The sequence below is a fragment of the Melanerpes formicivorus genome, unplaced genomic scaffold (assembly GCF_026170545.1).
Source record: "Melanerpes formicivorus ecotype bairdi unplaced genomic scaffold, bMelFor1.0.p_v2 SCAF_58, whole genome shotgun sequence".
NCBI classification, from domain to species: Eukaryota; Metazoa; Chordata; class Aves; order Piciformes; family Picidae; genus Melanerpes; species Melanerpes formicivorus.
This window is the reverse complement of record NW_027142410.1, coordinates 1,451,915-1,464,403: the sequence shown is the minus strand read 5'-3', so window position 1 is coordinate 1,464,403 and position 12,489 is coordinate 1,451,915. Positions and strand designations below refer to the sequence as shown.

At 45.9% G+C, this 12,489-nt stretch overlaps 1 protein-coding gene across 1 annotated transcript in view; it reads left to right on the top strand.

Moving 5' to 3' along the window:
- Positions 1–12,489, top strand: part of RTF1 (RTF1 homolog, Paf1/RNA polymerase II complex component) — a 42,478-nt gene that overhangs the window by 21,575 nt on the left and 8,414 nt on the right. Inside the window, exons 5-12 of the mRNA XM_068161432.1 lie at positions 1,658–1,772; positions 4,115–4,226; positions 5,959–6,094; positions 7,126–7,303; positions 8,247–8,329; positions 10,783–10,870; positions 10,961–11,068; positions 11,648–11,725. Coding sequence (XP_068017533.1) covers positions 1,658–1,772; positions 4,115–4,226; positions 5,959–6,094; positions 7,126–7,303; positions 8,247–8,329; positions 10,783–10,870; positions 10,961–11,068; positions 11,648–11,725 — 898 coding nt within the window. The remainder of the gene's footprint in view (positions 1–1,657; positions 1,773–4,114; positions 4,227–5,958; positions 6,095–7,125; positions 7,304–8,246; positions 8,330–10,782; positions 10,871–10,960; positions 11,069–11,647; positions 11,726–12,489) is intronic.

Genomic DNA, 12,489 nt, shown 5'->3' with positions numbered 1-12,489 from the left:
AGCAATGACCAGTCAATGGTGCAATGGGATCTCAGTCACAGGGCAGTTCCAGCAAAACCTTTGCTCTTCTAAACACAGTGGCTGAAAATAAGTTTTTAGGGTAGGATGAGCTAGGAATTTGTGCTTGCAGCCCAGAAAGCCAGTTGCTTCCTGGGCCACCTCAAGAGGATTGTGGCCAGCAGGTCAAGGGAGGTGATTCTCCCTATCTACCCTGCTCTCATGAGACCCTACACGGAGTAATGTGTTCAACTCTGGGGCCCCCAATGTAAGGTAATGCACCTGCGTGAGCAAGTCCAGATGAGGGCCACAAAGATGATCAGGGGACTGAAGCGCCTCACCTGTGAGGACAGAGGTGGAAAAGACTCCAGGGAGATCGTATAGCAGCCTTCCAGTACTTGCAGAGGCCTACGAGAAAGATGGGGAGGGACTCTTTAATCAGGATGTATGAAGTGATAGGATGGGAGGTAATGGTTTCAAACTGAAAGAGGGTGGATTTAGAATAGATATAAGGAATAAATTCTTTACTGTGTGGATGGTGAGACACTGGCACAGGTTGCCCAGAGAAGTTGTCAGTGTTCCCTTCCTGGAAGTGTTCAAGGCCAGGTGGGATGGGGCTTTGAGCAACCTGATCTAGTGGAAGGTGTCTCTGCCAATAGCAAGGAGGTTGGAACTAGATTATCTTTAAGGTCCCTTCCAACCTAAACCATTCTGGTATGATAATTTATGAGGGCAGAAATGGAAGTGCCTAAACTGGATTGCAGAATCTGCCCAAGTCTGACTGGAATTCAGCTGAGGGAACTAGGATTGTTTAGTCTGGAGAAGAGAAGGCTAAGGGGAGAGCTTACTGCTCTATATCTGAAAGGAGGTTGTGGTGAGGCTAGAATAGAATAGACCAGACCAGGTTGGAAGAGACCTTCAAGATCATTGGTCTCTTCTCCTGAGTAGTTATTGATAGGATGAGAGGAAATGGGTGTAAGCTGTGCCATGGGAGGTTTGGATTGGATATTAGGAAGAATTCCTTTACTGTAAGAGTGGTCAGGCATTGGAACAGGCTGCCCAGGGAGGTAATGGAGTTGCCATCCTTGGAGGTATTCAAGAAGCATGTAAACAGAACGTTTCAGGATACAGTTTAATAGTCATGGTAGTTGGGATACAGCTGCACTCAATGATTTTGAAGGTCTTTTTCAACCTTTGGTTCTATGACTCACTGTGACTTCTTTGCAGGCCTTCTTATACAAACTGGTACAAATAGTGCCAGTGGAGAGATGGAATTAACATGGTAGTAGCTTTAAGCAACCAAGTTTCTAGCTGTTGAGATTCAAATGATGTGAAATAGGCAGCTGGTCTTAGGGTTGGAGGCTGCATGCAATGGTCACTGCACAAGCAAAGATGAAGATGGAGATAGGACTGGGAGAGTAACCATTACTATGTGGTCTCAGGCCTTTAAGTTAGCTGTCTGTAGACCTGCTCTCTTCTATGCTCAGCTTGTCTTCAATTTACTTTTCTTGGGGAAGGGAAAGGGGGACAGGAGAGCAGTCAAAGGTTATGTATCTGGGGCATGCAGTGGAAGTGTTCTTGCAGCATACAGCTTCAGCTCTGATAGCATGGGAGAGAGTGTTCTTACACACAATTATTTTGTTTCCATATCTGCTACTAGATTTGAAATCAAGAAGAAACTAAAAACAGCAAAAAAGAAAGAAAAGAAAGAGAAAAAGAAAAAGCAAGAAGAGGAGCAGGAGAAGAAAAAACTCACACAAATCCAGGAGTCCCAGGTAGGAAATGAAGCTGTCTTTAAAAACAAACCCTTTTCCTCTAGCAATAGGAAACAAGATGCTGCCTCTCCCTGCCCTGATGTTTTCCCTTAATGTCAAACAGTGTGGTAAGCAGATCAGAATTTAGTTCATTTATATGCTTAAACTATCTTTAACCATTAGTTCATCTTAAAAAATACCATTTTGGCCCCCTGAGGGGTGCACTGGTAACTCCTTGTAATAAACAATGCAAACTTCCAGCTGGCTCTAAAGCTGCTGTGGTAGTCCTCCCATAAGAGAACAGGAAAACAACCTTTTGTAGTTCCTTTAGCCAAACTTCTGTTGTTCTGAGATGTTGCAGTCTGTCTTGTAAGTGAAAGTTTGAGAGCAGGCCAAAAACTGCTCAGATCTTATTTTTGCTGCAGGTACATACAGTGGAAAGAGAGCTTTGTTTCTGCTGGTGGGGATGTCAAGGGAAAGCTTGAAGGAACTGTCTAGTTTTTCCACCTCCAGTAGAAAGAGTATAACACCAGTTTCAGAGGAGAGTCCTCTGTACCTGAAGTGTAGTTTCAAATGGCTAAATTGGCAGAAGTTTCAAATGGTTATTATCTTGCCCTTAACTATTTATAGAGTCTAGGCAGAAAGGTTCCCAGAATGGGATGGGATTTGTCCAGCCTAACTTTAGCCATCTAAGAACTAGTTGTTAATTGGTACTTGCTGTCACCTCTGTGCAGTGGAGAAGGGCATCTCCAGCTGGCAGCTCACTCCATAGTATTTTCTAGTGAAACAGATGTTTAACACTTAAATCAGGTGAGATAAGTTTTCCCCTAGGCACCCATTAAGCAAAGCAAATCTCATCTCCCTACCCCTCTCAGCACCATTTGTGTACATGCACGTGTGTGTACACTTGTGTAGTCCATATATATATAGTACATAATGTGTAGATGCATACAGATGTATCTATACACAAAAGGATCTTATGTAGAGTTCTTTTACAGTGCCTTCCAGAAATCACTTTGACTTAGCTCAAATGACTGACTGTCTTTTATGCTTATTATAGAAGCTGCTTTCTGTGCTACCTGGCATTCCAGATAGACCTGTTAGAAAAGGAAAATATTAGAAGACTTACAGCACTTAAGATCTGGATCCATGTTGCAGACTTTACACAGAAGTTTACTTCTGATTTACATACTTCTTAACATCATTTTGCTGCTGAATGAGAACCTTGATTTGGCCTTACAGAAGGACAAGCAAAAGAGAAGAATATGAATTCAGATTTTCCTTGTTGTTTGTTAGGTGCAGAATTCAATATTATTTCTCTAGTCTTTTTTTTTTAACTTGATTGAGGAGTTTTGACACTAAAACGTGGTGGCAGAAATGTTGAAGTTTAAACAAAAGTTAATTCTTTTCTTTTTCCCATGAATTAGGAAAAACCCAACCCCATGCAAGTGCTACAGGCTGGGGTCAGAGTGGCTGGAGAGTGGCCAGGCAGAAAGGGACCTGGGGGTGCTGGTTGATAGTAGGCTGAACATGAGCCTGCAGTGTGCCCAGGTGGCCAAGAAGGGCCAATGGCATCCTGGCCTGTATCAGGAATAGCCTGGCCAGCAGGAGCAGGGAGGTCATTCTGCCCCTGTACTCTGCACTGGTTAGGCCACACCTCGAGTACTGTGTCCAGTTCTGGGCCCCTCAGGTTAGGAAAGATGTTGAGTTGCTGGAACGTGTCCAGAGGAAGGCAACAAAAATGGGGAGGGGTTTGGAGCACAGCCCTGTGAGGAGAGGCTGAGGGAGCTGGGGTTGCTTAGCCTGGAGAAGAGGAGACTCAGGGGTGACCTTATTGCTGTCTACAACTACCTCAAGGGAGGTTGTAGCCAGGAGGGGGTTGGTCTCTTCTCCCAGGCAGCCAGCACCAGAACAAGAGGACACAGTCTCAAGCTGCGCCAGGGCAGGTTTAGGCTGGATGCTAGGAAGAAGTTCTTCGTAGAAAGAGAGACTGGCCATTGGAATGTGCTGCCTGGGGAGGTGGTGGAGTCACCATCACTGGAGGTGTTTAGGAAGAGACTTGATGGGTTGCTTGGTGCTATGGTTTAGTTGATTAGATGGTGTTGGGTGATAGGTTGGACTTGATTTTGAAGGTCTCTTCCAACCTGGTTTATTCTATTCTAAAAAGAATATTTCATGCTTCAGCTTCATTTCCCTCTCCCCAGCCTCTGTAGAAAGAAACTTGAAAAAAGACTGATTTCAAAATGGAGTTTGCTAGTAGCTTCTGTTTGGAAATTTTCAAAGCATGCAAACAGCCTTCTTTTTAACACATTTCAGTGTATGGGTTGCACTTGTGTTGAGAGACTCTCTGTGTGTGTTTTTAGGTCATGTCACATAACAAAGAGCGGCGATCAAAGCGGGATGAGAAGCTAGACAAGAAATCTCAGGCAATGGAGGAGCTAAAAGCAGAAAGAGAGAAAAGGAAGAACAGAACAGGTATGAAACTGTCTTGCCATTGCTACAACTTGAAGCATTATTACAGCTTTCTGAAAGTGCTGCTTCCAGTTTCTAATTAATGCAGCAATCCTACACCTTGGTGAATGAATTCTGGGTCTGTTTTCCTTGGCCTTTTGCCCAGCATCACCACCCAGAGTATTGTTTGGCACCACTGGTGCTGTATTCCTCTCCCTTGTCCCTCAGAATGGTCTGAAAACAAAGTAAACTTTGCAGTGCATTAAGTGGTGTTTAGTTCATGTATTTGAATTGGTAGCTTAGATTCTGTTATTCAGCCTCTGAACCACCCCAATTGTATTTCTTTTATTGTGCTGCTTTGTCTCCATTTGCTTGCTTCTCCACTAGCACATCATCTTGTCCATCTTCATAGTATCATAGTATCATTTAGGGTTGGAAGGGACCTCAAGGATCATCTAGTTCCAACCCCCCTGCCATGGGCAGGGACACCCCACACTAGATCAGGCTGGCCAGAGCCTCATCCAGCCTGGGCTTAAACACCTCCAGGGACAGGGCCTCAACCACCTCCCTGGACAACCCATTCCAGGGTTTCACCACTCTCATGGTGAAGAACCTCCTCCTCACATCCAGCCTGAATCTCCCCACCTCCAGCTTCATTCCATTCCCCCTAGTCCTATCACTACCTGAGAAGTCCTTCCCCAGCCTTCCTGTAGCCCCCTTCAGATACTGGAAGGCCACAATGAGGTCACCTCAGAGCCTTCTCTTCTCCAGACTGAACAGCCCCAACTCCTTCAGTCTGTCCTCATAGGAGAGGTGCTCCAGCCCTCTGATCATCCTCGTGGTCCTTCTCTGGACACCTTCCAGCACCTCCACATCCCTCTTGTAATAGGGGCTCCAGAACTGGAGGCAGTACTGCAGGTGGGGTCTCACCAGAGCTGAGTAGAGGGGGAGGATCACCTCCCTCGACCTGCTGGCCACACTTCTCCTGATGCAGCCCAGGATCTGATTGGCTTTGTGGGCTGCAAGTGCACACTGAGAGCTCATGTTGAGCTTTTTGTCCACCAGCACCCCCAAGTCTCTCTCCTCTGGGCTGCTTTCCAGCCAGTCACTGCCCAGCCTGGATTTGTTCCTGGGATTGCCTCGACCCAGATGCAGGACCCTGCACTTGCTCTTATTGAACCTCATGAGGTTGGCTTGTGCCCACCTCTCCAGCCTGTCCAGGTCCCTCTGGATGGCCTCCCTTCCCTCCAGCGTGTCTGCTGCACCACACAGCTTGGTGTCATCAGCAAACTTGCTGAGGGTGCACTCAGTGCCACTGTCCTTGGCACCCACAAAGATGTTGAACGAGACAGGTCCCAGGACTGATCCCTGATCTTGCCACAGAATTTTGATGCAACCCTTTTTATTACTTTATTGGGTTTTGTGGTGGTGGTCTTCAAGCATGATTTTCTTTTTTCCCCTTGGAAAATAAGAATGAATTGTCGCAGTAAGTTTTAGCTTGTACCTGTTGTGCCCATTTTGTATGGCTGTGTGTGGTCTTTGTGGGACACTAAAGGTTACTACAGCTGAGATTTTAAGATGCTTTCAAATACTTTGATTTCTCTCTCTGAATATGTCCAGTGGAGTGCTTGGCTTGCTAGTGGATTTGAACACGTGGCACATTTATACAGTCTAAACTTAACTTCTTAAACTTTTTAAGAAGTAAGAGTTCAGCTCTAATTTTTTTTTCCCTTGTTCTTTGTCCTCCTTCTCCCAGCTGAATTGCTTGCAAAAAAACAGCCATTAAAAACGAGTGAAGTGTACTCTGATGATGAAGAGGAGGAGGAGGATGATAAGTCTAGTGAGAAAAGTGACCGCTCATCCAGATCCTCATCCTCTGATGAAGAGGAAGAGTAAGTAGTAATCACTGGACTAGGATTACTTGTCTGGTTTTGAGCACACATTTACCTCCACTTCATGTAGACAAGTCCTGCCTTAGAGGAATATTTTGGGGCAACTCAGTGTCTCTAAAGTGGTTTTGCCTCTGGGCACACTTGCATTACTCAGATTTGGTCCTTGGCTTGTGTATCGTGGTGCATGTGGCTGACTTTACCTTGGGTGGGCGTGCAGTTTCAGGTCCCTGCAGTTACCTTTAGCCCCTTGTGCACTCCTGGTTTATGGTCCCTCCCCCCTTGTGCACTCCTGGTTTATGGTCCCTCCCCCCTTGTGCACTCCTGGTTTATGGTCCTCCTCCCCCTTTTGCACTCCTGGTTTATGGTCCCCCTCCCGCTTTTGCACTCCTGGTTTATGGTCCCCCTCCCGCTTTTGCACTCCTGGTTTATGGTCCCCCTCCCGCTTTTGCACTCCTGGTTTATGGTCCCCCTCCCCCTTTTGCACTCCTGGTGTATGGTCCCCCCGCCCCCCTCCCCCTTTTGCACTCCTGGTGTATGGTCCCCCCCGCCCCCCTCCCCCTTTTGCACTCCTGGTGTATGGTCCGTCCCCCCCTTTTGCACTCCTGGTTTATGGTTCCCCCTTTTACACTCCAGTTCCCCCCCCCACCCCCCTTTTACAATGTTGTTAGTAGATGTGTTTAGCCCTACAGTGTAGCAGCTGCAGAACCCTGGCATTAATTAGCAGGACAGTGGTGTGCTGGGTGGTGGCTTATCTGAAAGAAGTGGCTGATAAGCTGCCTTGATGTGTGAATGTTTTACTTCATGGTAGCAAAGCAGAGGGTTCCAAGTCTGGGACTTCCCACTAAGCCTATCTCCTGAATGCTAACATATCTACAGTCAACTGCTGCATCATGAATCATTCCTTTTAGAATGAATTTAAACAGCACTCCTGCTGCACCATGCTCAGAATACCATTGTTGGGTTTTTTTTGTGGTGATTGCCTCTATTTATTTATTTTTTCCCTTTACTCCTTCTTACCTTTCCCAAATCAGGAAAGAAGAAATTCCTCCCAAGTCCCAGCCAGTGTCCTTGCCTGAAGAGCTGAACCGCGTCCGATTGTCGCGACACAAGCTGGAGCGCTGGTGTCACATGCCCTTCTTTGCCAAGACTGTCACTGGCTGCTTCGTCCGGATCGGCATTGGAAATCACAACAGCAAACCTGTTTATCGGGTGAGTGCAGCGCCAAGGGGCTCAGCTGTTGGTTCTGTAGCACTGTAAAGTGCTGTCTGCAGCTGAGCAGTTCTCAGGTCTCTCCAATTGCTTGAGCGATCGCTGGAAGAAGATTGTTTGTAACCCAAACACTTAATTGCTGCCGGAGACCTGGAGGAGACTGCTTCAACACCAAACAAATCGATGGGACTAGCTAGGTGAAGAACCATAGTGAGAGAGAGGGAAGCACTAACAGAGCCTGTTCTTCCAGCTTTGGTTTGTGCTGTCTTGTCTCATCATTTGTGTTGCAAAGGAGAGTTCAGGGCTTTGCTTTGACCAAGTGAGGATGAGTAACGTTCACCCTTTATTTCTGGGAACGCTCCCAAGTTATTGTGAGGTCTCTCTTCTTTCTTTACAAAGTGTTTCTAGTACCTCAGCATGCTTTAGAAGAGAAGGTGATTGAGAACACAGCCTTGTTTTTCTTTTTCATTGTTGTAAATGCACAATTATTGGATGCAATAATGTTCTCTGAAATTGCTTTAAAAGAAGTACACAGAGGTGAGCAGGAGGTGAGCAGGACCTGTGTGTTTCATTTGGGACAGATGTTAACCCAGACCGGCATCAACTGAAAAGGAAAGAGGAAAAGCAGGGAAGTGTACACAATTGGATCATGAAGGCAGTACTGAGAAGGCAAAAAAAAGACCCTGCCAAGCATTCAGATAGTATAATTTGTCAACTCAAAGTTGATGCATGAAGCAGCTAATGAAGTTCCTGATAATGTACAAGGAAGAGTCTTGCTTTCCTTGGTCTACTTAGAATCATTGGTTAGATTAAGGTTTTTAATCTCTTCTCAAAGCGGATGAAAAGGCTTGAATTTGCCAGATATATTCCGGAGCACAACAAACCCCAAACCAAAACACCTCATCCCATCTTTCCCTCTTGTGTATTCTACTCTGTGATGCAGGTTGCTGAAATCACTGGTGTAGTAGAAACTGCAAAGGTTTACCAGCTTGGTGGTACCCGGACAAACAAAGGACTACAGTTGCGGTAAGACAGCGAAGTAATTCTCATCAGTTCGTGAATCTATAGCAAATCATGGCCCATGTCTGCCAAAAAGCAGATTAGGCCTTGCCATGCTGCTTACTGCTACAATGTTTGGGTTGGGTTTGTTTGGGTTTGTTTCCCCTTGGGCACAATTGTAAAAAGATTTCATGCAGGGACTTGTGGCTGTCTTGGCACCTGAGCAGTGAATTTGCATTACTAACCCGTGACTGTCTGTCTCTGCCTCTTGAGCTGCTTTGCAACACATCTTTTCTCCACTGTTGTTATAATCAGGTATTACAGTATCACAGTATCACCAAGGTTGGAAGAGACCTCAAAGATCATCGAGTCCAACCTGTCACCACAGACCTCATGACTAGACCATGGCACCAAGTGCCACGTCCAATCCCCTCTCAAACACCTCCAGGGATGGTGACTCCACCACCTCCCTGGGCAGCACATTCCAATGGCTAATGACTCCCTCAGTGAAGAACTTTCTCCTCACCTCCAGCCTAAACTTCCCCTGGCACACTTGAGACTGTGTCCTCTTGTTCTGGTGCTGGTTGCCTGGGGGAAGAGACCAACCCCCACCTGGCTACACCCTCCCTTCAGGTAGTTGTAGAGGGCAATGAGGTCACCCCTGAGCCTCCTCTTCTCCAGGCTAAACAATCCCAGCTCCCTCAGCTTCTCCTCACAGGGCTGTGCTCAAGGCCTCTCCCCAGCCTCGTTGCCCTTCTCTGGACATGTTCAAGTGTCTCAATGTCCTTCCTAAATTGAGGGGCCCAGAACTGGACACAGGACTCAAGGTGTGGCCTAACCAATGCAGAGTACAGGGGCACAATGACTTCCCTGCTCCTGCTGGCCACACTATTCCTAATGCAGGCCAGGATGCCATTGGCCTTCTTGGCCCCCTGGGCACACTACTGGCTCATGTTTAGGCAGCTGTCAATCAGCACTCCCAGGTCCCTCTCTGTTTGGCAGCTCTCCAGCCACTCTGACCCCAGCCTGTAGCTCTGCATGGGGTTGTTGTGACCAAAGTGCAGCACCTGGCACTTGGACTTGTTGAATGCCATCCTGTTGGACTCTGCCCATCTGTCCAGTCGGTTGAGGTCCCTCTGCAGAGCCTTTCTACCCTCTAACTGACCAACATCTGCTCCCAACTTGGTGTCATCTGCAAATTTGCTGATGACTGACTCAACCCCCTCATCCAGATCATCAGTGAAGATATTAAAGAGGATGGGGCCCAGCACTGGTCCCTGGGGGACAATTAGAAATACTTATCACTGAAAGGCATACTTGATTGAGTCTGGCATACATGTTACAGCACAAAATGGTACTTTGGAGGGAAGAAGCTGAATGTAGCATCACATTTCTCAGTTCTTACAGCTCTTACAAAGGTCATGAAGTGAAAGCAGAATACAAAACATCCTGGTGAAGTAGGACAGGGAGATGTTAACCATTTGGGTTCACACAAGTCCAGACAAGGGCCACAAAAATTATCAGGGGTCTGTGGCACCTTCCCTGTGAGGACAGACAGTTGGAGTTGTTCAGCCTGGATAAGGGAAGGTACTGGGAAGATCTTACATCAGCCTTCCAGTACTTAAAGGGGATCTACAGGCAAGATGGGGAGAACTCTTTATCAGGGAGTGCAGTGATAGGCTGAGAGATAACACTATGAAACTGAAAGAGGGCAGATTTAGATCACGTATAAGGAAGAAATTATTTAGTGTGTGGGTAATGTGACACTGGCATGGGTTGCCCAGAGACATTTTGGATACTCCATCCCTGAAGGTTTTCAAGGCCAGGTGGAGTGGGGCTTTGAGCCACTTGGTCTAGTAGAAGATGTCCCTGTCAATAGTGAGGAGATCAGAACTAGATGATCTTTAAGGTCACTTCCAACTCAGACCAGTCTGATTCAGTAACTTCTTAGGTTACCTCAAGAGAACTCCATGCTTTGGGTGAAATTTACACCTTGGCAACTAATTTTAGTATTGGCCAGTAGCAGTGTAGTACTTCAGCTGTAGTGCTCTGCAGAAGATGCTTTGGGATTTTGGTCAAGAAAAACTAGGTAGGGATTGTCTCCAGCCCTGTATCATTCAGCACTGCTTAAAGGTTGCTTCTGGTGGTTCAAACATGTTTGTGTTTCCAATGGTTATGCTGTGGATCACCAAACAGGGTGTCCCAAGATTTAGGTGTGAGAGAGGTCTGCTGCTGTTTCCTCCTGAGGCTTTTACTGCCACAACTGAGTGACTGTTTCCTGCAGACTCACTTTCTAATAGTCCTTTGCATTACTTCTGCTGTAGACTCCTGGCTTGTGGCTGACCTGACTGAAGTTAGGGATACTTCAGGCAGTAGCCTTAAGCATCTGGTTTGGGCTTCTTTCATCAGTCACACCTACAGACCCAAGATGACAGCTCTGCACCATCAGAGAGGGATATTGTTACACTTTCTTGTTGCAGGCATGGCAATGACACACGTGTGTTTCGTTTGGAGTTCGTCTCAAATCAGGAATTTACTGAAAGTGAGTTTATGAAGTGGAAGGAAGCGGTAAGTTTGCCACGACTTCAGTTTCTTCCTAGCAGCTTTCAGCCAAGGGTACTTCAGTTGGAGAGTAACCTCTTTGTCTCTTGTGTTCAGATGTTCTCTGCTGGGATGCAGCTGCCCACTCTAGATGAGATAAACAAGAAGGAAATGTCTATCAAAGAAGCCCTCAATTACAAGTTTAATGACCAGGACATTGAGGAGGTAAACAGTGCATTGTTGTGAGCCTGTGGGAAGTGCTTGAAGGTGACAGGAACTCGTGAAGTAGAGCACTAGTTGTTACAAAGCTAAGTGATCGTGGTATTTGCTTCCTGAGAAGAGAATAAAAGGCTCAAAATGAAGTTGTACAACTGGATAGAGTAGCTCGGGGATCCAGCTATTGTTTGGTGCTCACTCCTGCTCTACTTCGTCCTTTGTGCTCTCAAGCTGGCATTGCACAGCTCCAAACTCCTAACCTGAGTATGGCAGCTTAGTTCTCAGGTTCTGAAAAGCTGACAGCATCGTGGTTGTTGCATTTGTCACAGTTTCTGCAGTTTAATTCTTGCCTAATGCTGACCAAATATGATTAGCATCAGATTTTTGTAGGTCGTAAGTGAGGGGAATGGAGCTGTAACTCATTGCCAAGTCACAAATTTAAAAATGCAGCAGAGAGAGAGCATGAGTAAAATTCTGTGGCAGTAAGTACATTTCTTGGGTGATACTGATCTGTTGCTTCTGTTGCCCAGCTATTGAAATAGACATCTCATATTTGCATGGTCTTGCTGTTGCCTCTGCATCTTTCAGATCGTGAAAGAGAAGGAGAGGTTCAGAAAAGCACCTCCAAATTATGCTATGAAGAAAACTCAGCTGCTAAAGGAGAAGGTGAGAGATGAGATGATGCCTACTAGCTTAATGCAGTCTTTGGTTTTGAAGAACTGGAGCTCATCTGGATTTTGGCAGTAGTCAGCAGTAAGCTTGCCTTTAAGTGTGCAGTGAAAAGGTGGATCTCAGAGCTTATTGCTGGGTTCAAAACACAGAGAACCCAGTTAAAGCTACTGAACTCTTTTCCTAAGGACAATTGCCAGCAGATTTTTGTCCTTCAGACAAGAAGGTCTTAAGCTATTCTACTTTAGAAACCTTTCTTTTTTCCTCTTTCTTTTTACTGGTCTTTTTTTCTTTCTCTTCAGTGTACCCCATAATGATAGCATTGGAAAGCTGAGTTCCATTTTGAGGTAGTAAAATAAGTCATATTAAATTGTCTTCTACTCAGGAGTGACTAAATTGTCACTTCATGGGCAGTAATTTGTACTGAAAAGAATGTGTTACCAAAAAATGCGCTTGTCATGGAACTGTTTGATGTTGACCTCCTGGCATGAACAGAGCTCATGGTGCTATAAAGCTGAAGTCAGGACTGCATCTCTGAGAGCAGATAGACATACCACGTTTTGTTTGGGTGTATTTATCCTTTCCCAAGACATTCCTGCTTCATACACAGTAAAAACAAAGAGTTTGTATTAATCCTTTAGTTCTGCATTCTTTGGCTTAACTGTGTTATTTGGTCTTCATATAACTCTGCACGAAGGTGTGAGTTGTTCATTTCACCCGGCAGAAGGGTGCGATTGCCTGTTGTTGTCAGCAGGTGGCGT